Genomic DNA, 22,724 nt, shown 5'->3' on the forward strand with positions numbered 1-22,724 from the left:
TTTTTCTCATGCATATGTTTTGTTTTGTTACCCGGCAGCTAACGATGTTCATCATGTTCCAAATTATGATCTACTATATATTTTGCGACGACTAACCACATTACTTTCTACAATTTAGTCAAAAAATCTCACTTTCAAAAGTTTAAATTAGCCTCTAATTAATGTGTCTCGTAAACATACCCTTAAAAATACAACTGCACAATCTCTTAATACGATAGACATGGTCCACATATAGATTTTGTTTCAATTTCTATAATTTTTACGACGATAAAGAACTAACTACAATAACACCAAATCATTATATATATATATGTACAATAGGTTATAAGCATCAGTGTTATTATTATTTGACATGTATCATAACATAAATGCGTAAAACTATTCACACAAGTCAGCTGATTTTAGTTCAATTTCTCACAAGTTTCTTTGGTTTTTACCAGACGGCTTATTATTAGAATCAGGACCTCGCTTGGTGTACAAGGAACCAGCCGCTGATACATCAGAAGGCAAAGAGACCGTAGCAGAGAGAGGTTGGAAATTAGTGTTTCCAACAAACCAGTAGAGAGCCCATTTGAGGTTGCAGAGAGTATACTTCAGTGCTTTGGTCCAACTCTCTTTCTTGTTGAAGCTCTGTGTTATTGAATATGCCTCCACTTTGTCATTATCGATCCTGCAAAAGGATTTCACATGAGAAACTTTCAAGGTTTTGGATTGCACGGATTAGCCAAAACAAAGTCGAGCGACAATAAATATTTTGGTTTTGAAAATAGTGGGAACTTGCTTGAATGGAAGTTTGAGGCATTTCTCTGGTGGAATATTGTTTTCTTGGTCCTTCGAGTTTGCGAAATCAGCAAAGTCTTTCAGACACATCAGATACAGTGTCATGGCTTTATCATACCGAGTACTCCAAAACAGATTTACTGGGCCAAACCTGACGAAGATCATTAAACAGGTCATACTTTTTAGTTACAAAAGCTGAAGAAACAAAGACAAAACTCACTAAAAGACTCGTGTAAAATCAACACAAGACATGTTTTAAGTTCAACTCCACGAACAAACCGGTACAAAAATATGACAGTTAAACAATGAAAAATACTTACAGCTCATAAGTTTCGTTGTTGCTGTCTACAATTCTAGGATAACTCCCCATTGGCTGTATTTTAACTCGACATCTAAAAAAGGGTTACTAGTTAAGGATAACCTTAAACAGTAAATAGTATCACACACCAAAATTAAAATAAGGAAAAGAGTTGTGAGAAAATAGTAACAAGGATACTGAAATTTTGGCCGGAAATAGTTACACATTGTGTGGAGGAGAAGACAGGCTTGGCCCCAAGCAGCATTGATCTCATCCCACTCAACCTAATAATGTTTCATATGACCTAAGTTTATACTTTATATGAGCAGGAAGAGGTTATAACTTCCAAACATGCTACTTAACTTGCAAGCTTACCTTTATGTCAGGGAGTATTCCAAGTCGAAAATTGTTAATTGTACCAAAATCTCCATCATACCGTATGGGGAAGGCATCAATCAGTACATTTGTCTTATTTAATAACTCTAAATGTGCTTGTGAAACTTCAATCTTTGCCAATATTGCATCTCTCTCTTCCTGTTAACAAAGACATATTTAAACACTAGATCTAAGAAACAAGTGTAACGCTGATCAAGCATAACCTTTCACAGATACAACAGTGACTACATAAAACCTATTCAAGTGCTATTAACAATAATACAAAAAAAATAGAGAGAAACTGTGAAGCAAACGAATGAAAGTTCTGGACTCTCCAAAACATCATATATTGAAGTGAGGAGAACCCTAAGAGCACAGCAACGCACCTGATGGGCTATTAGTTGAAATTGGAAATTATTGAACTCTTGCCAATACCTATATACCAGAAATTTTTTTTAAAAAAAAACATGTGAGAAAATAAGAGATAGCATTACAAATGTATCATTTTCCAATGAGGGAACAGTGAGAGTGCTTAACCGATCTTCGAGTTCGTTAAAGCGATTTCCCTTTGATTCTAGCTCCTTCAGTTGATAGTTCACCTCAGCATTTTGTTTCTCTGTTTCTTCTATAGCAGCAACAAGTTTTTTTTCTTCTTCCTCAATCTAAGCAGAACAGTAAACAACAAAATGCTTATCACTAAACAGTATCCGCAATTCATCTCATAGTCAAACAATATGATGAAACCTTAACGCTACCTTCTTTTTTTCCTTCAGGAAATCAGATTCACTAAGAACATCTTGTGTCTCCCCTTCTAACCGCTGAACGCATGCTTCGTATGCCTCGACGTCCCTTGTCACATCCTCGACTTCCTTTTCAAGTTTGTCAGACAATACTCTCATGCATTCTAAGCACAATGGCTGTTCAACCTAAGAACTCAAGAAAAGGGGAAGGCAAAACATATTATCAGGTCCACGTGACTTCTATGTATCCAATCCAACTAAATTTAATGCGACTATTAATGATTCCAATTTATCCAGCAGATAAACTCTTTAATAAAGAACCATAACTAGACTGTATCATACCTGTGTCTGAGTTCTGGCAATATCGAAAGCTCGTGTTAAGACATTGATGGTTGCATTGAAGCCGGAATTATTTGAATGCAATGGACCATTTTGGCCCACTTCAAGTGATAGATTATGAGAACCACCTGAATCAGAAGCTGGCTCAGACTTGTACACGACTACAAACGATTCTTCCATCGCCTTTCCAGATTGAGTTGCATCAGGCTGAGCTGACGCCCCACGGGGACGTGGAGGAATGCCCTGAGCTGGAGGCTTCTGACGAGGTAAGACAACAAAAGAGTTGTCCATCCGTGTTGAACCAAGCACACTGTTAGCTCCATGGATGGAGGAGCCCTGCATTGCTGGAAGTAACAATCACATTCATTCATTATGAGAGACTTTACTAAGAACCATTTTAACACATCATGAGAAAAAGCACATGGACAATTCATTACATATAGGTCTGTTACTGATTCTCATAGTAATAACTTCTAATAAAAACAATTGCAGGAAGAAAATAAATCACTACATACAATCTGACCAAATAGAGAAAGTTATAGTGAACAAACTTAGTTAGATAGGTAAACAAGAACCTAAGGCAATCATTGTGTATATTAAAAAAATGTTGATATCTATAAGGAACAAGAATCAGATTACCAAACATGAATTTCCTGAACTCTTGATCCCCTCTGAACGATAGCAACAGTTTTTTTTTTGTTTTTTTTTCCAAGTTGTATGTAAAAGGGAACGAGAGAGGGAAGAAGAAGGCCTAACCGGAATGAGGGGAATCATTGAAAAACTTGCCGGCGTAGGAATCGACGCCGACGATGGTAAGGGAGTGGTGACAGTTTTGGCAGACCCATTTCGGCAGATTCGGATCGACCGGGATTGTCCGAGTTTTATCCAGAACCTCCTCTTTCCTCATCACTTCACTATTTGGGGGGGTTTAAAGTTTTAACACAAGAGGAATCAATCTAGGGTTGGGTTTGGGTTTGAATTTCTCTACCAGGCGATATAAATCCGATTACTTCCGATACCAAATATGATGAATTGAAGACTTTGATGATGGATGTTGATAGACAAAACTCACAAGGAAGCTATAATATTGGTTAGAAGTTACCTTGACCCGAATCTGGGTGTGAAATACAAGTCCGTATCCTTAACTTGATAAAAACTGGACTTGAGGCCCAAATTAGTTGAAGCCCGTTAGTATTGGCCTCGAACTCTGGCTTCGTTTAGGTGACGCTGATAAACTACACTCACTCGCTAAGAAAACGCGTGTTTCGCACGTAAGTCTTGGAGATTTGACAAGAGGAGGAGAGATTGAGCCGGCAAGATCTGAAGGTGTGCGAAGAAGAAGGTCGTCGTGTTACCAAGGCAATGGAGGTCGAATCCTGGATAGCCACAGGACGAAGATTGCTTGGGAAATATCCAGAAAGGGAAGCTGACATCATCAGAGGAACTGTAGCAACGTTTTGGTTCTGAGTCATTTACGAGAGGGAAGAGCGAATTGTTTTGAGGAAGTCATAATGTGGCTAGGCACTCAGGGAATTTTAACTTTGTAACTACTTATAAAATAATAGAAAAAAGTTAGAGAACAGGAGTAAATATCTAATTTTGCAACAGAATTGTCGACTTAAAATCTTCTTACATTCATTGGTATGTGTTTCGTATAGAGAAGAAGTTCAGTAATCTTTCATCTTTTTCTTGGAACATATTGTAAAGCTGTAAGCTTATAATGAGCTAATGTTTATCTTTATTTTACTGAAGTGGTAAAGGATTTGATTACCAGATATACTTAAAGCTTTGTGCGACTTTGAGACAAAGCACTGTGAAGGAATCAGAGAAGCTGCTGGGAGATTCTGATGGAAACAATGTCACCGTCTGTTCCTGCTTTCATTGTATGGTACTTCACAAGGATTCCTGCAATTTTTAGATTTGTAAAATAATTGTAATTGTATTTCTTTCTTCCTAGATAAAGATGGTTGATTATGTAATGTGATTTGGACATATACCTTCATTTTCTTGCAGCCTTGTGTGAACAGCGACAGCATGGGGTGCGATAACTGCTTTAGGTTGGGAATCATTTGGCTCTCCGGTCCAAGACTTGAGGTTGAGAATACCTATAGAGGTTTCATGTGAAAGGTATGAGATGGAGAATGATTTGAGGATGAAGAACCATAAGAGTTTATCTAGGATTTCAGTTACCTGAGGATGAAGATTCTTTAAGGTGTTTGAGATCAAATATGGCTCCACAAGCTGCACCTGCGTCTTTCTGTAACTTATGAGATCCAATAAGATTGTATTCCCAGCTTCCATCTTTGTAGCCTTCACTAAGGAACAGTTCAAAGTGCCTAGCATCAAGTGTTTGCATTGTTCCTACACAGTAAATAGAAACACTCTTAGTTATAATTTCGTCATTGCAGAGACTAAAAGACTAGCATCAATACTAAAGTTTCAGCAACAGATTTGAGTTGATTAGTGTCTTTTACCATCACAGGTACTGAGGTCACAAACAGGGCAACGCACAAGCTGTAAATCTGGAATTAGGATAAGCCATGTTATAGTTTTTCCTGTTGTTGATAAGTTTTTGAAGATCATGAATAAATGAAATTTCTTACCTGCAATCCAAATACCGCTTTTGATCTCGTTGATAACACATGAACCACTGGAATGTAACATTTGTTCTATGGTTCCTTCCCTTGGGACTTTCAGACGACCACTCAAACTCTCAGTCAGGAGTGAGGTTCGAGAGTCAAGAACAAAGGCACCAATCCGCATCCAATCTATAATTACAGTGTCAAAACCAGATAAAAGTGAGGCTGTGATCAGCAAATGAGTACTTCAAAGTCAAAGATTTTGACTGTGATGATGTTTATATCACTTCCATAGAGAATCAACATATATCCTGGTATCTTATATTAACATGACTTTTTGACAATTAGTAGACTAAGAGAGTATGATGAACCCAATTCAGGGACTAACCAATATGCTTCTCCTTCTGACGGGACAAGTAAGAGTGACTCCCATCTGCAGTTTTCCATATTGTTTCTAAGTTTACAATTGTATAAGAATGTATAAGTTGGAAGTTGATGTGAATGTCATTCTTACCAAAAGCTGAAGCATATATCTTAATCCAGCTGGAAGAAACTGGAAACGTCTCAGGGACCTGAAGATCACGCAAGCAGACAAACCTCCAAACTGTATCCTCCATTACGATCTTGTTGAACCATTTGTTTGTTGCTCCCAGCATCACCAATGATTTACCATCCAAAAACCTTGTAATGTATGTCCATATATCTTGCTCAAACCTGTTTCAGCAAAGAAAATTATAAAATAACGCTGAAAATGGAGACTTAGATCTACGAAACCTGATTCGTAATTGGAGAGACTAGCGATTGATTTTCAAATTCTTCCTCGTTAGTATCTGGATTCAGTTTTTGATAATTGAAAGCGAAGAAATATGAAGAATAACTCAAATCCCAGTTTCCATCAACCACACAATCATGGACAGAGATCGATATACACAACTAATTCTCATACAAATCAAATTGATTCCGAGATTTCTTTTCCAGAAGGTGACGAAGATGATTGATCGAACTCCATATCCTAGATCCATCAAATACAGTAAGATTAAACACCGTACAAGCATTTCAAATTCAAATTGGAGCTCAACCCAAGCTCAGACACAAAAACTATTCAAACTCAGATCTATTTCGCTCATCAATTCGAAATTTCGAGTAGTCTAGAGAGAGGGGAAGAAAAAATACCATGAGAAGCGAGACTGGTAAGTATGAGCAGAGCACCGAGGAGATACACAGCCATGGATTCCTCTGAGGATCTTCCCGTTCTTCAGTTCATTGCTCTGAACGATTCTTCTCTTCGCTCTACCATCGTCTTCTCTCTGAAGATCGTTGCTCTGCGCCAATTTTCTCTTCCGTCCACCATTTTCGTCTCCCTCTGGAGCTTTCCTCTTCCCTCCACTCTCTCCTTCAACATCACTAGATCTCAACTTCATTCTTCGTCTCTCTCTCTCTGCTCACTGAGTATCTCACTCGTCACTAGTTTGTTAAGAATTTGTTTCAAAATTTGGTTTTAGCTCTGAACCGTGTAGCTGTGATATATACCCGCGAGGGAGACACAGCGAATTTTTGAAAAAATTTCATGTCAAAAATGACGTCTATACCCCTGTAACAAACTTTGTGGGGCCGCCTCTTTACAATTCGAAATCGGCTTGAACTTCGAATCCGGTTCAGCATCACCAGATGAAACCTAAACCAAGCCATAATTTTTCTTTTCTACCCAGTGTGATTTGCCGTTTTCATGAAAAAAATAAGATCGGCATAGTAAATTCGACATAGCTTATAGAAACTTTGGGTACCGAAACTATATAAATGCAAGATACTAAAAAGCTATAGACACTTGAACATTCTGTGGACCTTTAGGGTCGAATCAAAATTAATGTCTTCTTTCTCTATGGAGGTTTTTTCCTAGAGTTGGTTAATTCTACAAATTTACAAAATTGCCACGCCGGCTAATGTACGCAGCGAGCACACACTTTAACCGGTGTAACTAATGAATCAATCGGGAAGAAGTCAGCATGAGCTAGCCACCGAGTAAAAAAACGGTTAACTTCCCACCGTCGTTACTGTTCAAATTTGCAGCAAGTTTGAACGTTTGCAAGAATGGTTTAGACTTCAGACTTAAAAAGCTCTATCTAGTTCATGAATTTGCGGCAGTTCGGAGCTTTACAAAGGCAAGGCACTTTGATTTCTTCAGATTCATCAACCTCAAAGAGATAATCATACCTGTAGAAAAACGGGTTTTCATTGTTAAGGTAATCAATGTGTAAAAATCGGAATTCTATGAAAAGAGAAGCTTATTTTTTGTATTTACGTAAGCTCTTCGCCAGCTGAGACATTGGTCTTTGCAATGAGGACGATTCTGTTGTCTTCGCCATCACCCATACTCACTATACGGGCATAGCAATTGGGCATACACTGCACAAGACATGACCATCGTTAATATTAGATACCAGGCTTCGGTATCATGTGTCCATTCACAGAACTTACTGAATGATTGATCAAGCGTGCTATGTTTCCAGAGTCTGTGGCATCAATCACTATCTCTTCGCTTATCTTAAATAGCTGCGTTGTTAAACAATAAGTTTTAACCATTAGATGCAGCTGATAATGTTGAATGTAAGCAAGCAATCAGAACTTACGTAACAATCTTTGCCTTGAGAACGGTACTTTGCCTCTCTCAGATCTGCAACACTTCTCCTAACTTTCACCCCTAGATACTCGATAATCTACACAGGAATTTCAGTATCAGTAGTTTGTTTAAGATGCACATTCAGTTTGGCCATCGAAATCATGCGTTATACGAAGTAAACTAAATACCATTTCTCCCTCTTGAATACTTGTCCTTGCAAACAGACCCCATCCATGTATGCCAGATTTACCAAAGCAGACCCGCAAACTTTCCGTCCTCTGAAGAAGATATATTGTTTATAATGTTCTAGGATAAATAGATGGATATTAACTCTTCTTGAATCAATGATTACCTGCAAATGTTTTAGCCGGTCTCTGAATGAGAGAAAATCTGCTTCCTGTTGTAACAAGGTAAAAGGAAATTAAGATCTTACTGAGATATCCAAAAAAAGATGCCCCAAGAAAGAGTTGAAATAGTTTAGATGAATCTAGTTCTGAATGAGAAAGTTGCCTTAAAAGAATTTAGATTCTCGATTTCAACCAAAGAATGATGGCTTGGTCCCTTGAGCCTGTGGTATATCGCCTCCAGATCAATCTTCTGAAACATCAGAGCAGTAACAGAGATGAAATAGTTTCTTTGCCGAGACATACTTAAGAATGAAAGACTATCCAATGTCCAAGAATAAACAAGATCCCCAAAAGCATACCTTTGTGTTTGATCTACGATATATACGGCATCTTGCTGCAGACTGAGAATCAAATACATGACTCTGTTCAGCTTGTGTTTGGATTTCGGAACCTGGAACCTTTATCTTCTTAGTCATAACAAGTCTTGAACCTTTGGTGCGCCCATTTTGATTCTGAAGCAAATTTCTAGAGCCAAATACTCCTGAGGGTGTGTGCACAACTACAACACTATTTGGATCTGGCTTCCTACATAGTGGTAAAATGATACAGGCAATTAGTAAGTCCTCGTATCGCATAACAGATCAATTATAGAATATGTCGAAAAAACAAAAAACAAACCTGTGAAAAGAACAGTAAACTGATTTCCTGGTTCTCTGCACACCATTTTTCTCCAGGCAGTGCAACTAAATTTCAATAGACAACAGTATCAGTTACATATCCCTAAAAAGATTTTCTCACAGAACACCGTTGAAAGGGAACTAAGGTGAAATATGAAGAGTATCATCAGCACATAGAGATCAAGTAGTTTAAGGACTAACCTCCATGTTGTAACCTGCCCGTGATGCACACATTGCGTGGAAGTGAGTGGCACACTTGCAGCAATGCACGCAGGAACCATGTGTCTGCTTACAAATTGTGCAAACCTAAAAGGAAAAATATCAGATGTGTATTATTAGAAAAAATTTCATTATTGTTTCTACTTCTACCATTTCATTATACCTTAAGAAATGAATTTGCTGGAATTTTAAAAAGTCCAACAGCAGGCTCCATAGTTTCATGATTCAGAAACCCAACTTCCGGTCGGAACCAAGCACATGTTACATGAACCCAAAAACCCTCGACATCGCTTGGTTTTAAAGCACCGCCTGCATATATGGAAGAGAAATTGTGTTTAACTATCATGACGGAAACAGAGATATGAAAATGAGTTCAAATTATAACACCTTTGTACCCAAAACGACAATTCTACGACTGAGTTTACTTAACTTGACCTTGTGAAAGGACAGTCAATAATAAACCATTACTATAGCAAGATTGTGGGAAAGGGGGGGAATCATAAAGATAGCTACTTCTGCAGTAATACCTTTTACAGGACAAAGACAACACTCTCTCTCAATATCTGGTGTTTCACATGCTCTACATACCCAGGAGGTGAGGTCTTGTGATTTGCTTACCCCATAGCATTCTTGGTGCACAGCCACCTGACATCTAAAGACATATTCATAATACTTGTCAGATTTACATATTTATGACATCAAGTTAGTTATAAGACCGCTGTAGAATTCAGTATAACCAAAAATGCCAAAAATTTACCTGTTACAGATGATCATTTTATTTTCTTCCCAGTCTTCTACCCATCTGCATACAGCACACCTTTCAGTTGTCCACTTAGCACTGACTGGCTCATACTTTTCTGTGCATACAAAATAAGTAGTAAGCAAGTTTCAAACCAAATTTGAATTCCAAAAGAAGGGACCCAAGAGTTGAGCTATAATCTACCTTCCAGCAAAGAGAGCATCTTCTGCTTATCTAACATCTGGGTTTCTATAGTGTAGGTACTAAACTCTGCAATCTGTAATATATTGTTGTCAGTATTAAATCTCTTACATGCAAATTTCAGGGGTATATAAGGGCAATTTTATGAGAGATTGTAGCATAAGGGCTGTACCCATTTTTCTAGAGGTAGCATTGTGCCTTTCACTCTTACGCTATACTTCCACTTTTTTGCTCTGCAGCCCGTATGCCGTTCCCATTCACTTGGTGACTGCTTCCTTGACCCACATGAACCACACTTGCACTCAATTCTGAAAACAATAGTAATGTGTTGGTCTAATCTCTAAAACAACAAGAGAATAACAGGAGCGTAGGATTGATCATGGAATTATTGTGTTGCATAGTTATAAACATACAAGATCCTTTCTAAATGAAGAAATTGAAACAAGGCTGAGACATCTAATACGTACGCATGAAGTTTTCTGATATACGTTCCTTCCATGCCATTACAGACTACAGTAACCTCATCAGGCAGCTCAGTCTCTGTCACCTTTTCTGTAGACCTGTCCCAAAGAGGTTGTGATGAGGAAATTTCGCAGATTAAAGAATTAGCGTAGAGAAATGCAAACAATCAAAGCAGGAGAGCATGAGATGTTAACAACATACTTGAACACTGAGTTCTGTTCTTCTAATAATGCTGGTGAAATCTCATGCCGACCTTTACAACTTGGGCAATAGTAATTGTTGTGCTCCAGTTCCTTAAGATAATAACCAAATCAGTGCAACCGTTCGACAAGAGCCTTACAATACTTAGAATCAAAAGTTAAAGATGCACATAGATGTACCTTAAAACGCTTGTTTGAAATGTTGTCGCACCCAGCATGTACCCATACATCACACCCATCACAACAAACCTAATACATTAAATCAAGTCAGCTACATAGATATAATAATTTCTTACTCAGGTCCGTATTTAACCAAGCATGGTCACATATATTCTCACCCAATCTCCATCATCTGAAGGGTGCCATATTCTCTTGCAAATGCCACAATACTGATTGGATTTCCGCAACTGAAACAAAAAAATTTGGTTTATTCCTTTTATTAGCAAAAGACAAGAGAAAACCAAAGAGTAAGGACAATTAAGAACCTTAGAACAGTGTTTGCATAAAAGCTCTTCAGGTTGTGACCCTTTTGTCCTTTTTAGAGATTTTAATGGCATTACTGAGCCACAACCGTCACAGGTCGTTATGTCTGCATGACATGAACCCTACACAAATTGAATCAGCATATCGTTATAGGGGATGCACTCCAATATTTGTTGATGAGATGGATACAAGTACAACATCACAGATGTAGGTGGCGATGAACTACACAGGATGCTTAAAGTTGTACAGAAGTTGTCCTTAATTGATTTGCATTGTCTTCCTAAATCACTAAAACACCAAACCTGAAAATCTAACCCAAAAAAAATGAACACGTGTCAAGAAAACGTGCCTGAGTTTTAGAAGTAGGCCCATACTCCTGGTCGGATTCAGTCGCAGAGGAATCTGGGCAGCTAATTTCAGCAGCTCCAAAATTACCCTCGACCCCATTTTCTGCCAAAACTGCTTCCTCTAGTGCCTTCTTAAATTCACTTGGTTTGTAATTGTACAAGTTTGTCTGATCCTGAAATCTGAAGAGATGAAAGACTTAAGGAACAGAAACAAACAGGCAATTATGAAAGAATCAAGAGAGAGCGTCTCATGAACTTACTTGTCCATAAATTCCGTAAACGGATACATCATTCCTTGTCTTACCCATGCATAGTCCTGTTAATGACCATAAGTTTCAGAAAAAAAGATCGAACAAATAAATGCATCAAACGGAGGGACAGAGAGATTAAGGAGATACCCTCTGAGTTCCATTCTTGGAATACCCAAAAAACATGACACATATTGCTCCAGGGACGCAATGTTTCAAGACCGCAGTAGGCGCTTGTGATAATGGATCGATCACCACAGCCGGCCATGCTGGGAATTTTTTCCCACACTTGGCCCAGACAAGATCGCCGACCGTAAAGTCCTCTGGTTTGTACACGCCCTTACGCGTGGCGTCGGACTGGTTCAGCATTCCAGAATTAGCGTCGTCGGAGGAAGACAACGTGGAAATTTTAACATCCCACCCATCAAAATCTACTTCGCTGCTGTCTCCGTTATCCTTACGTGGAATCAGCTTCGAGCCTTTGCTGCGATTCAGTCTCGAGCTTCCACTGAAACCTTTGGCCTTCTTCCCGAGATATGCATCGTCATCATGGCTAGACTCCGTCGACTCGACCTTACGACGGCTGACTTTCCATGAACCAACAACCGAATCGCTGAACCTTGAAGGAACCGCTCGAACTCTGCCCCGCGAAGACTTGGACTGGTCTGAGACCGGCTGAGAATCTTTACTGGTCAAGGAGCTTGAGCTACTGGTAAGAAGTTCGGGTTCTGAACATGGTTGATCCACGGTTGCTCTTTGTCTCTTCTTATACACCATAATCTCACCCTTTTTGCTCCCATAATCAATTTCTGAATCAATTTTGCACCTCTTCAGATTCTGATTCTCGAATGTCAAGGTCCGTTTCAAAATCATGTCCCAACTCAACGATTCTGGGCTACTCAGCATAAAGGACCATCCAAATTCCGACTCGAAAACCCTAATTTCATCAAACAAACAGATTCGCTCCTCAAACCTCCGGGAAAGAAAAAGAAAAAAACCTCGAAACGTGTTCAATTCCTCTCGCAAATCGGCTCAATACTCGATGAACCCAATGCGAAACCGCTACTTGAACCCTAAATTCGAAATCCTCGGAATTCGTATGTTTCCCCTCTGAGGATAGAACTAAGAAATCAAACGACGGAGAAACAGACGACGGAGAAACAAAGCAAACACTCGTCGTTAAAAACCTACGAAAATTATAAGTCTGTTTTATCACTACGGAGAAGATAAAAACCCAAAAGCTCCTTGAAAAATTCGACGGCGAAGGAAAACAAAAAAAGGAGGAGAAGGATCTTGTTTGGGTTTGAGCGTCTGTTCTGGTGAAGGAGACACAGACCGTCGGTTTATATATTTTCCCTATTTATTTTACGGTTAATTTGTGAAATTAATTCGCCTAAACAACAATAAAACGAAAATTATAATTCGAGTAATGCTGACGTGGCGGTGCAATGGAACAGTGTTTGGCTCCAGGGATTGGGGACGGAGGGAAGACTACGAAATTTCAGGCCTACAAGAGCGCCAAGTCGAAATCTTCTTTTTCATTCTATCCGACGTGGCGCTTCACTAAATAACTCTTCTTTTTATTTTTTTGAACAAATTATGTGAAAAAATAAAAAGGTTTGTTGGGCCTATATTTTCGCGATATACCACATATTTGGGCCTATGTTTATTTCTTTTATCAGTTTAGGTTTCTTTTCGAAATGAAGTTTTTTCCTATCATTAATTAATTTATAAACATGTAGGCTTTGTTTATCTTATGAAAAAGTTTCTCATCTTTACGATCCTGCAAGTTAAATTTTTTAAAAGTACATGTACAGTATAGTCTTGGTTTTAGTTTCCATATCTTATAAATTTATAATTTTATAGAATGCAAATGGTTGCTAAGATAAAATGTTTACCAAATAAGTCAAAATGTTTTAGATGTTTAATTTGTTCCAACTCCATTTTAAGTAACTTGGAAACAAACATTTTTAAAAAAATTTCAATGAAAGCAAATACGTGTATTTCCATGTGGTTCTTAATGCAAACCGATCTGCTCAAAATTATACACCAGCACCAACAACAAGAACCTTCAAAACTCAACTTACATCTTAAACGAGAACAAAGTAAGATCCAAAAAGAAACAAACCTTTTACAAAGAAACAATCATATAATGGTCGCCGGAATTTATAAAAAAAAACAAAAAAAATCACTTATCGACCATAATGATATTAGTCATTAGCCAAGAACATGGAAAAAAATAAAAAGAGCCTTTATATATGTACAAGAAACAAATGAATGACGATCTTGAATCAAACACTAGTAGAACTTGGATGTGCCTCAAAAGAGGGAGGGGTGTGAGAAGATGGTGAACCAATGGAGCCACGAATTCTGAATATTTCAAGAACAATAAAAGCAAGTAATGTCACTGACAACACAAATCCATATCCAATTTTCCAGCCATCTCCTCCATTATTCGCCATTCGAATTCCAAGAAAAATGTTCACAGCTCCAAAGAAGAGAGAGATTCTCCCAATCCAATGATGATACCAATTCCAATATCTCCTCATCTTTGTCTCCTTCTGTGGCCGTGCAAAGAAAGCCAAAACCTGTAAAACATATGGTTCAGCCAAAGCTTAAAATTTAAAACCCTTATCCCGATTCTTAAACTCTAGAGAGAGTACTTCCAAGTCTTGATTCTCAAACCTGAAGAATGCTAAGGACTAGAAGACAGATCCCAATGCCTCGATGAGCAGGTATAATCGGCTGGATCCTATTGTAAAGCTGAATCCCGAGAATAACAGCAGCTAAACCGAAGATAAATCCCGTGAATTGAAATCCGATATGAAGATAGTACCAAAGAGGGTCTTTATGTCTAAGATATCTCGCGAGGATTGCCCCTACAGGAAGTAAGAAACCCCATCCCAGTATCGCCATTACTCCATGTTTTGTCATCTCCGTAGAAGTTGTCGTCTTTATGGAGGTTGCTCCACTCGCTGCATAGACCAAGAACACACGAGACACTGAGTATTAGATTGTCTAAACGACTATATATGGACTTTACTGTTATAAAAGTTTGCACTATGTATTAGACTGTCTAAACGACTATATATGGACTTAGTGTTTTACTATATTTCAGTGTTTTGCAAGTTCATGTTCATACACATACCTTTGGAGAAATCGACGATGACTGTAGTTTTATCATCATGCTTAGTCAAACGGCCTAGTTTCGAAGGATAAGCGGTGCTAAACGCTAGAATCACAGCTCTCCGAGGAACTCTAACGGCGAATTTCACCTGAAAAGCTAAGTAAATCATTGCTCCGTGAAGAGCCACCACCGGAGGCACTTTTTGTAGTTGCAATTCTCCTTGATCCGGCACAACTTGGTCTCTCTCCGTTCCTTGGAGATAGTATTGTTTGATTTTGGCGTGACCCTTTTTCGAAATCCACCCGATCATCGCGCTTGATCCAACCATTCTTCCGTCTTTCGAGAATCCTATCCCGACCCACCCGGTTGTGTATAAAGCTGATACTATGATCGTCATCACATTGTCTCTGTTTTCTGAGTACTGCAAAACAAAGACATTGGAAAACCAAAAATATTGGATCATCAAAATCATGGCTTTATTGAAAATCAGAGAATTATCAAGTGAAATGGAAGATTAGAGTCGTTGCTTAATAAAAAATTAGAGAAATTGAAAATCGAAATTGAAAAGCAGAGCAACAATTAGAAAACAATCAAACTCATGAGGTTACTGAAAAGTTGGTTATTGTTTATTGCGTACCCGTAAAACGAATGTGTTCCAAAGAGGAGTACATGGCATGTTATCGGAGATATTGCTGTACGGTGGAGGGAGAAAATCGGATAATCGGTTAGCAAAACAGAGATTCTGGGTAGAATCGTTTATGGCATTGCTGTCATCTGCAGCTAGAAAGGGCAGGTCTTTTCCGATAAGGAGACAGAGGAGATAGAACCCGAGGAAGGTTCTCATAGTTGGAATCGAAGCAGGGACGAGAAGGAGCAAGGGCGGAGCGAGGAACGATGCGGAGGGTGTTTTTGGTGTTGGTTGCTTGAAGAAGAGTGATTGAGTTTGGTGGTGAAAGTGGTTGAAGATGGCGATCAATCATAATCATCTAAATTGTTTTAAATCAGCTCCCCGATTGGATTTTGAGAAAGATACTGGAGTTGATGTTTCACTGGTTAAGTATCGGACAATTTATGTCCCCTCTGTCACTTAACCGACACGTGAACCGACAAAAATATACCAAGATGCGATGAAATAATTGCTTTTTGCCAGTTAAAACAATTGTCAATTGCTATTTGAGGTTGAGAAACTATATTTTTTAAGATATTGAGAATCTGGAGTCTCTTTTTTGTGTGTTAACTTTGCTTATTTGAGGGGAAAAAGAAGAAGACAGAGATGGGAGAGAGAGAGTGGGGTCGTAAACTGGACCAGAGTGGGAAGTGGATCAGTCTTAGTCTGAATCATAACTCATTAGGTATATTTGGTCAGGATGATGCCACGCTCATCAACATCATCTTTTCTTCTTTTTCTCTTTTTTTTTTTTTTTAGGGAGGAGATATTGGAACAAAACTTAGAAACAAAGTAACTAATTAACCTAAGTTCTTTACTTGTGATTTTTTAAAACTTTCATTATTTTGATACGAACCTTTACAGCTTCAATGAGTACCAATCACACAAACAAAGTTCATTTGTTAATTCTAAACACAAACGGGAAAAGAAAAGAAAATATTTGGTGTCATTGGAAAAGCTAAGTCAGTCTAAATATTTTGAGTTAGACTGTAACATCAAACAATATGGGGATGTAGCTCATATGGTAGAGCGCTCGCTTCGCATGCGAGAGGCACGGGGTTCGATTCCCCGCATCTCCACATTTGTTATATTGTTTTTTTTCCCCCTTCGGAACCTTTTTGTTTATCTTCTTCGAATCCAGAGACGTTCACATGACTTCTACTAGTTCTTTTTGTAATAATAATTTGATCAACATATCCCTGCCCCAACTACATCCTCTTACAAAACTTATTCAGAAACAATGTCAATTCGAACACCAAATAAAAAGACAAATGAAGAAAAATAAACAAAAAATGAAGAAGGAACGTCTACTACAGAAACAAAAAAAAAATGTGAAGTGTGAAGAAGTATATCTACTTGGACCAAGCAACTGCTTCAATATCCGTCTGAGCACTTCTATACAGTTCCAGCCTCTTTGCAATTGAAGTCCTTCGCTGCTGAACTGCAGGATCCTCATCCAACAATTTCGACAATTTGCTCATCTATATTCAACACCAAACCATTTTAACATTCTTACTCATATAGTAATATGTTATACATTTGTCAATTTGCTTAGATAGGTTTAGTAATAATGGCTAGTGCATTACCTCTTTCTGGCCAAGCTCGGTGAAGAAGAAGTCAAGAAGGCTTCGTTTTGCTTCACGGACTTGACAGTAAACAATCGATTTTGGTATGGAGTTTCTCAACCCAGCGCAGACCATGTTCACATAAGACAACACATTCGAGCCGATTCTTCGGAGATAAGCATCGTTGTATCTGTCGAATATTGAATGTGTCGGATTCCCACCTTTTTCTGAATCTTGTGGGAGTTTCCTGAAGAACTCAACCGTTAAGTAACCAGATTCCATGTCCACTAGTAACAGAGTTGCTTTCCTGCTCTCTTCTCTCATTCGATCCAATGAATCCACGGCTGCACCTGATACTTCCACTCTAAGTGTTGGATATTGTTTCAGTTCCTGTTGTGATGATGAAAAAGAATAATATATAATCATGGGTTAAAAGTGATTCTGATTTTGAACTCTGTTGAGACCTGAGAGAGATTATCTTACAGATGTTTCGCCAATGGACTTGTGGATTAGATCCTTAAGAATGGAATGAACCGCATCAACAGCTGCTTCAGCAGGGCCTCTAATGGAGACTAAGCATGATTCTATGAGACGACGATAACCTTGTTCAGGAGCTATGAGATGAGGTTGATATCCATCTGCTTCAGTGATCAGTTTCCGTACATTGTCCATGGAGAGATGCTTGTCGAATTGCAGTCTTTTGATAGCAGCTGGGAATTGATTGTCAAACACAGAATTTATCTTTTCACCACCTGAACGTCTGTGAGGTTATTAGTGGTAATCATAAAGCCAGAAAAAAGCATTAGCAACAATCCAGAAACATGCGGTGACTTACGTGCCATCGAGGTGTTCTTTAAAAGTTTGATCAAAAGCACGGCAAATTTCCATGATCATATAAAGTTTTCCCTGCATTCAAGAGAATGGGTATTAACGAAGGAGGGATTTAAAATGAGAGAAGAAACCGAAGAATGAAAGGCAAAAAAGGTCCTAAAGACATAAGATCCTTACACCAGCGTCAGCTGCTACAGGCTTTCCAAGACGGCTTAGCTCTGTCTCTAACTCCGATATTGTCTTTGTGATAAGAGACTGCAGTCCTGGGATTCTCGACTTGATAACAACTTCCAAATGCTGAAAAAGGTATAGCTATTTTTAGAGAAACTACCAAACCTTTCATGTGATAAGCTTCATATACACCAAGCTTCTCAATTATATACCTTAGAGAGCATTTTTCCTAAGTACTCTGAACCCATTCTTTCAGATAAATGTCTATATTCTGGGCTAGACTGGAAGTAATCACGTTCACGCCGACGAGCAGCAATCATATCAACACTTTTATTGATGTCAGCTTGAGACCGGTTTACAACACCAACCCAAGGATATCTTAATTTGTATCCCCTTCCTTCAAGTATCTGAAATCTCCAAACATTTAAAACACCTAGGACTCTTTAATATTACTCACCACTATTTAGTAAGATTCTCATATTTAATCTTCATTGTGTCTTTTTCATATTGCAGTCAGAGATAAATTGTTGTCTGAATATAAACTTACATCAACAGCATTAGTGCCTTGGTCCATGAGATCAATTTTAGTTAAAACTCCAAAAGTCCTGTCTCCTGATAACAGCAAGTGCAACAAAGCAAACATTAAACAAAATGAATCAATCAATTCAAAATAATATCAAGGTATAGTAGTTGCAAGGATGGTCGTCTTCGTTTACTATAGATAATTTCAATATAAGATAACCACTAGCCACTGACCACGCAACTCAATCATATATACAAAGCTCCATAGAACGTAGTTGTATCAAAATATAAAAAGGGAAGAATATGTCACCTTTTGGATCAACTTCACGAGAGATCTTAATGGCATCAGATGTAGCAAGATCCTGATTTGCAGGGGAAATAGCTAGTATGATGCAGTTGGGCTGTCAAAAAGTGAATGATCAATCTTTGTTACTCTGCTTGAACAATGCTTTAGAGGATAAGAGCATCATTCTTCTACAGTTGTATTCTGCTACTTTCTTTCAAATCAGAGTTACCTTCTCAATAAACGATCTGACCATGTTCTCGATGTCTTGAACAATGCTTTCAGGCTGACCATCTACCACATCATTGGCACCAATTTTTCATTAATGTTTGTCAACAAAGAGGACTTGGGTTGTGGGATATCACAGGAAAAACAAAGACTAGCTCACTTACCAACAGCTACCTTTGTCAGCCCAGGAAGATCGACAAGTGTCAAATTCACAACTACAAACATAAGGAAATAAAAGTGTTAAGCATGGAGACTGGAAGACAAATGGGAAAGATGGTAGAAAACATAAACTAAGATTTGAATGGATTCCTAAAGTAGGCTCTTAATGCAAATGTAGGCTCTTACCATTGGGAGAGAAGATACTGAGATGAATTGGAACTGTAGATATTACTTTGCTGCAGCGACCAGTTTCACGATCTGTCTCGTCCGAGATCTCCTGCCTCACAGCAGCTACATACCAAGATAGAAGAAATAAAGATCTCAAACTTAAGAAAACTAGATGAGACGGATCTTTTGAAACTGGTCACAAAGATAATAAGGAGCTACTCCTCCCAAAGAAATATACCAAAATCAGAGAACTTCTTCTTTGGAAGATGCATAAACTCAGCATACTCTTTGCCTTCATCAATTCGATGGAGCTGCAGGACAAGAGGTCTACGTGTAACAATCCCTACAAGGACGACATTGTTGTTCTAAGTAACTGGTATATCAGAAGATGAATCTTGAGTTAATTACCATATACTTTGTAATCTGTTGATATTGGTCTAAGCAAGCTTACCAGCTCCACGAGGTAGAAAATCTTTCCCTACAACGCTCTCTAGCACTGAAGACTTTCCAGAACTCTACAATTTCATCAAATCAATTGGATTAGTTACACACATTGCATTGATACGCAACAGCTTCTGATTAAAAGCAAAAGATCTCAAAAATTTTCACTCAATCGAAAGACTAATCACAAATTTTCCCATTGGTCTCGAAGACGATACTAACGTCATAATGAATTTGGATCAATTCAACGATGCAAGGGGAAGGTATCAGACGATAACCCCAAACGAGATCAGATTATTTCTGCGGACTAAAACCCAAAATGTACGGAAAGGCAATGCATAAGACTTAAAGGTAAGGTCACCGATTCAAAAATTAAATCAGGAAAAAGAGACCAAACCTGACCACCGACGACGGCGATTGCAGGCAATGAGTCCCAGAGAGTTGGGAGGGAGCTTCCTTCGCCGTGATCTCCCAGAGCTGTACAAGCTCGCTGTATCTTGTTCACAAGCGCAATCAAGCTCTCCATAATGAAATCAGCTCCGATTACTAAACAGGGGAATCAACTTTCCGGCGAGATTTGGTCTCCGACGGGTCCGTAAGAGGAGGAGAAGAGAACGCAAAAACGTTATAATAACCGCGAGAATTGCTTGCTATCGTCCAGGCGACCGTTGAATTTTTCTTAGAATTATATAGAGACCAAAGTTTCATTATATATCCAAAATACCCCTTGTTGAAATAGTCAAACCTTGTAGCAAGGCCTAAGGCCCAATAAATAACATTCAGCCCATAATTACAAATGATTAATCGTCTTTTGGACCTAAATACGCAAAAAGACAAAAACAAAAAAAGACCTGCACATTTTTGGGTATATACTTTTAGATGTTCCGTGTCACGATACTGGAATGGGTATTTCCGTTATATTCTTTTGTCTACCACCACACAATTTATATGTTAATTACCAAAAAAAAAAAGAAAAAAAAAAGTGTTTTAATCAACAAAACTAATCTTTTCTTTCTTGAAGAATTAAGATTATGCAGAGAGATTAGGCCCACTTGGTTTGAAGAAATCTCCAATCTTTCTTCGCCAAGTCTCCACACACTTGTGTTTTTTCAATCTCTCTGTATGTCGCAGAAGAGGAGTAGTAGCAGCAGCAACTTTATTCTCTCATGGAGTCTCTTACTACATCAAATCCTTCCTTCGCTTGTTTCTCTAAAACTGTATCTCATTACCCTTCTCGGATATCCTTTGTAAAGCTAGCTTCTATCCAAAAGTTCGAAGCTTCCAACAACAACACCTTATCCTTATTTTGCTGTAAATCTTCTTCCTCTTCGACTCCCAAACCAGATTGGGGCAATCGTCATATCAAGTTAAACCCTTTTTGTGTGTTGCGCCCAATCATTCGAACAATAAAGGGTTTGGTTTCTTCTCAGTCCAGGCTATGGATGTCTCGTTTCCGAGCTTACAGAGACGATACGGCGGCGTTTTCCGAGGACATGGCCGGAGATTTGAAGCACAACGGTGGGTTAGGGATTGCCCTTTTGAGCGTTACGGCTTCGGCTAAGATTAAGATTAGCCCTTTCGTTGCGACGCTCTCGGCGAATCCAACATTCGTTTCAGCTGTATTCGCGTGGTTCTTTGCGCAGTCGAGTAAAATGGTTATCAATTTCTTCATTGAGAGGAAATGGGATTATCGTCTACTGTATGCTTCTGGTGGGATGCCTTCGTCTCACTCGGCTCTTTGTATGGCTTTGACCACCTCTGTGGCGCTTTGCCATGGAGTAGCAGATTCCTTGTTTCCTGTTTGCTTAGGTTTTAGCTTGATTGTGATGTATGATGCAATTGGTGTTAGACGACATGCCGGTATGCAAGCTGAGGTAAGAGATAACCATATCTGCTTCTATACCTTGTTCAAGTTCTTGGTCTTATTAAATGCTTTCTCTATTCTACAAGTTTGACTACATTTCCATGTTGCTGAGTGTGTGTGTATAGCTTATTGTAATACTAAAATGTTAGAATCTGGTGATGGATTCGACTTTCATAACACTCTTGAATTTGGTTGAATGCCTCTATGTAAAAGTTGGCTTACTTGAGTTTTCTGTGTCCACGATTGAAATACATCACTAGATTTGGAATTATGGACATCATCAGTTAGATGTTGATGTTTGTTCCTGGTTCTTGTATCTTTTAGATTATTTAGACGATGGTTTTGCATTGTTGAGCACCGTACAAGTTTCTCGAAATTATGGACCTTAGGCACATGTTGATGATAGCTGTTGTAGAATGATTGATCTTGATTAAGTCTCCAGAGAATTTAAGAGTTTTGAAGAGGCCAGAGAATCTAAGTCTTGCTTGCTCTTTGTGAGGTAAGATTTAACATTGTTTTGTCTTATTTGTTGATGTCAGGTTCTCAACTTGATCATAAGGGACTTGTTCGAAGGACATCCGATCAGTCAAAGAAAGCTCAAGGAACTGCTCGGTCACACTCCTTCGCAGGTTCTTGCTGGAGCAATGGTTGGTATTGTCATTGCTTGCCTTTGTTGTCAAAGCTATCTCGTCTCAGCCTAAGATCTCTTCTATTCAAAGTTTTCTGGTTGATTTGGTTAGCCCAAAAACTCAGTATCGCTTAGCATCGATTTTGGCTAAGATTCTTGTTGTTGTAGTATCATTCGGCAATAGAGAAAACTCATTTCTTCTTCCTAATGGGTGTTTTTTTTTTGAGGTTTTGTATTCCCTGAAAATGCAAAGAGAGCTTGTTTTGCAACTTTAAAGTTAATTTATATTTGTATTTCCGAGGAAGAAGTAGAAAGAGAGATCTTAGAGTTATAAACTTTCTGTTGGTTATGATGGTGTTTTCAAGGATTGATGAAAAAAAAAATTAAGGAAAATTGCGGGACAAGGAAAGGTAGTTTTA

At 38.5% G+C, this 22,724-nt stretch overlaps 6 protein-coding genes and 1 non-coding gene across 9 annotated transcripts; 2 read left to right on the plus strand and 5 right to left on the minus strand.

Moving 5' to 3' along the window:
* Positions 1-276: 276 nt before the first annotated feature.
* LOC17886554 (beclin-1-like protein) lies at positions 277-3,532 on the minus strand. 2 transcript variants are annotated; one of them, XM_006293065.2, is made up of 10 exons: positions 3,289-3,532; positions 2,536-2,876; positions 2,209-2,379; positions 1,991-2,115; positions 1,840-1,888; positions 1,454-1,612; positions 1,277-1,362; positions 1,101-1,172; positions 782-931; positions 277-670 (listed from the first exon to the last, which is right to left on the minus strand). In XM_006293065.2, exons 1-10 carry the CDS (start codon positions 3,437-3,439, stop codon positions 415-417), a joined length of 1,560 nt encoding a protein of 519 aa, XP_006293127.1. In that variant the 5' UTR covers positions 3,440-3,532; the 3' UTR covers positions 277-414. The 2 variants fall into 2 exon arrangements, with proteins under 2 accessions (XP_006293127.1, XP_023637990.1); XM_023782222.1 differs by lacking the exon at positions 3,289-3,532 and adding an exon at positions 3,172-3,267.
* A 613-nt stretch (positions 3,533-4,145) lies between these two features.
* On the minus strand, positions 4,146-6,563 carry LOC17886473 (probable F-box protein At3g61730). The gene is made up of 8 exons (XM_023782228.1): positions 6,285-6,563; positions 5,626-5,825; positions 5,500-5,544; positions 5,136-5,300; positions 5,007-5,054; positions 4,723-4,893; positions 4,530-4,637; positions 4,146-4,437 (listed from the first exon to the last, which is right to left on the minus strand). Exons 1-8 carry the CDS (start codon positions 6,530-6,532, stop codon positions 4,355-4,357), a joined length of 1,068 nt encoding a protein of 355 aa, XP_023637996.1. The 5' UTR covers positions 6,533-6,563; the 3' UTR covers positions 4,146-4,354.
* Positions 6,564-6,876: 313 nt separating this feature from the next.
* LOC17887554 (histone-lysine N-methyltransferase ATX3) lies at positions 6,877-12,959 on the minus strand. Of its 2 annotated transcripts, none has more exons than XM_023782219.1 (23): positions 11,802-12,959; positions 11,664-11,719; positions 11,406-11,583; positions 11,059-11,178; positions 10,912-10,980; positions 10,754-10,822; positions 10,575-10,666; positions 10,379-10,471; positions 10,084-10,219; positions 9,915-9,987; positions 9,729-9,828; positions 9,499-9,623; positions 9,135-9,280; positions 8,954-9,058; positions 8,754-8,818; positions 8,435-8,660; positions 8,239-8,322; positions 8,081-8,125; positions 7,917-8,006; positions 7,739-7,825; positions 7,587-7,661; positions 7,411-7,514; positions 6,877-7,322 (listed from the first exon to the last, which is right to left on the minus strand). In XM_023782219.1, the coding sequence occupies exons 1-23, from the start codon at positions 12,555-12,557 to the stop codon at positions 7,232-7,234; spliced, it is 2,985 nt and encodes a 994-aa protein (XP_023637987.1). In that variant the 5' UTR covers positions 12,558-12,959; the 3' UTR covers positions 6,877-7,231. The 2 variants fall into 2 exon arrangements, with proteins under 2 accessions (XP_023637987.1, XP_006290256.2); XM_006290194.2 differs by having other exon boundaries at positions 8,239-8,325.
* A 752-nt stretch (positions 12,960-13,711) lies between these two features.
* On the minus strand, positions 13,712-15,807 carry LOC17886965 (cytochrome b561 and DOMON domain-containing protein At3g61750). The gene is made up of 4 exons (XM_006291201.2): positions 15,416-15,807; positions 14,800-15,199; positions 14,337-14,626; positions 13,712-14,239 (listed from the first exon to the last, which is right to left on the minus strand). The coding sequence occupies exons 1-4, from the start codon at positions 15,620-15,622 to the stop codon at positions 13,943-13,945; spliced, it is 1,194 nt and encodes a 397-aa protein (XP_006291263.1). The 5' UTR covers positions 15,623-15,807; the 3' UTR covers positions 13,712-13,942.
* A 644-nt stretch (positions 15,808-16,451) lies between these two features.
* Positions 16,452-16,524, plus strand: TRNAA-CGC. The gene has a single exon. It is a non-coding gene; the product is annotated as a tRNA-Ala (tRNA).
* An 83-nt stretch (positions 16,525-16,607) lies between these two features.
* On the minus strand, positions 16,608-20,473 carry LOC17887181 (dynamin-related protein 1B). Its single transcript, XM_023782221.1, has 14 exons — positions 20,211-20,473; positions 19,824-19,887; positions 19,611-19,715; positions 19,391-19,495; positions 19,210-19,260; positions 19,050-19,111; positions 18,845-18,935; positions 18,560-18,624; positions 18,225-18,419; positions 18,019-18,138; positions 17,846-17,916; positions 17,494-17,770; positions 17,032-17,400; positions 16,608-16,926 (listed from the first exon to the last, which is right to left on the minus strand). The coding sequence occupies exons 1-14, from the start codon at positions 20,337-20,339 to the stop codon at positions 16,798-16,800; spliced, it is 1,833 nt and encodes a 610-aa protein (XP_023637989.1). The 5' UTR covers positions 20,340-20,473; the 3' UTR covers positions 16,608-16,797.
* Positions 20,474-20,831: 358 nt separating this feature from the next.
* Positions 20,832-22,654, plus strand: LOC17885328 (uncharacterized membrane protein YuiD). The gene is made up of 2 exons (XM_006291543.2): positions 20,832-21,687; positions 22,217-22,654. Exons 1-2 carry the CDS (start codon positions 20,980-20,982, stop codon positions 22,376-22,378), a joined length of 870 nt encoding a protein of 289 aa, XP_006291605.1. The 5' UTR covers positions 20,832-20,979; the 3' UTR covers positions 22,379-22,654.
* The last annotated feature ends 70 nt before the right edge of the window (positions 22,655-22,724 follow it).

The sequence above is a fragment of the Capsella rubella genome, unplaced genomic scaffold (assembly GCF_000375325.1).
Source record: "Capsella rubella cultivar Monte Gargano unplaced genomic scaffold, Caprub1_0 scaffold_5, whole genome shotgun sequence".
NCBI lineage: Eukaryota > Viridiplantae > Streptophyta > Magnoliopsida > Brassicales > Brassicaceae > Capsella > Capsella rubella.

Bases quoted from the DNA above. Each gene is read 5' to 3' on its own strand.
- LOC17887181 (XM_023782221.1), bottom strand. From the start codon at position 20,339: ATGGAGAGCTTGATTGCGCTTGTGAACAAGATACAGCGAGCTTGTACA. The intron at 17,401-17,493 runs GTAAGATAATCT...TCATCACAACAG, and splicing joins AGTCCATTGGCGAAACATCT to GAACTGAAACAATATCCAAC. The intron at 16,927-17,031 runs GTAATGCACTAG...TGTTGAATATAG, and splicing joins CCGAGCTTGGCCAGAAAGAG to ATGAGCAAATTGTCGAAATT.
- LOC17887554 (XM_006290194.2), bottom strand. From the start codon at position 12,557: ATGCTGAGTAGCCCAGAATCGTTGAGTTGGGACATGATTTTGAAACGG. The intron at 10,981-11,058 runs GTTCTTAATTGT...TTTTTGTTTCAG, and splicing joins TATGCAAACACTGTTCTAAG to TTGCGGAAATCCAATCAGTA. The intron at 9,059-9,134 runs GTATAATGAAAT...TTTTCCTTTTAG, and splicing joins CAGCAAATTCATTTCTTAAG to GTTTGCACAATTTGTAAGCA.
- LOC17885328 (XM_006291543.2), top strand. From the start codon at position 20,980: ATGGAGTCTCTTACTACATCAAATCCTTCCTTCGCTTGTTTCTCTAAA. The intron at 21,688-22,216 runs GTAAGAGATAAC...TGTTGATGTCAG, and splicing joins ATGCCGGTATGCAAGCTGAG to GTTCTCAACTTGATCATAAG.
- LOC17886473 (XM_023782228.1), bottom strand. From the start codon at position 6,532: ATGAAGTTGAGATCTAGTGATGTTGAAGGAGAGAGTGGAGGGAAGAGG. The intron at 5,301-5,499 runs GTTAGTCCCTGA...CTGTAATTATAG, and splicing joins TCAGAAGGAGAAGCATATTG to ATTGGATGCGGATTGGTGCC. The intron at 5,055-5,135 runs GTAAGAAATTTC...TCCTAATTCCAG, and splicing joins AAGCGGTATTTGGATTGCAG to ATTTACAGCTTGTGCGTTGC.
- LOC17886554 (XM_006293065.2), bottom strand. From the start codon at position 3,439: ATGAGGAAAGAGGAGGTTCTGGATAAAACTCGGACAATCCCGGTCGAT. The intron at 2,877-3,288 runs GTTAGGCCTTCT...TGTTACTTCCAG, and splicing joins CAATGATTCCCCTCATTCCG to CAATGCAGGGCTCCTCCATC. The intron at 2,380-2,535 runs GTATGATACAGT...TTGAGTTCTTAG, and splicing joins TTGCCAGAACTCAGACACAG to GTTGAACAGCCATTGTGCTT.
- LOC17886965 (XM_006291201.2), bottom strand. From the start codon at position 15,622: ATGAGAACCTTCCTCGGGTTCTATCTCCTCTGTCTCCTTATCGGAAAA. The intron at 15,200-15,415 runs GTACGCAATAAA...TTTGTTTTGCAG, and splicing joins GGAACACATTCGTTTTACGG to TACTCAGAAAACAGAGACAA. The intron at 14,627-14,799 runs GTATGTGTATGA...TGGTCTATGCAG, and splicing joins CATCGTCGATTTCTCCAAAG to CGAGTGGAGCAACCTCCATA.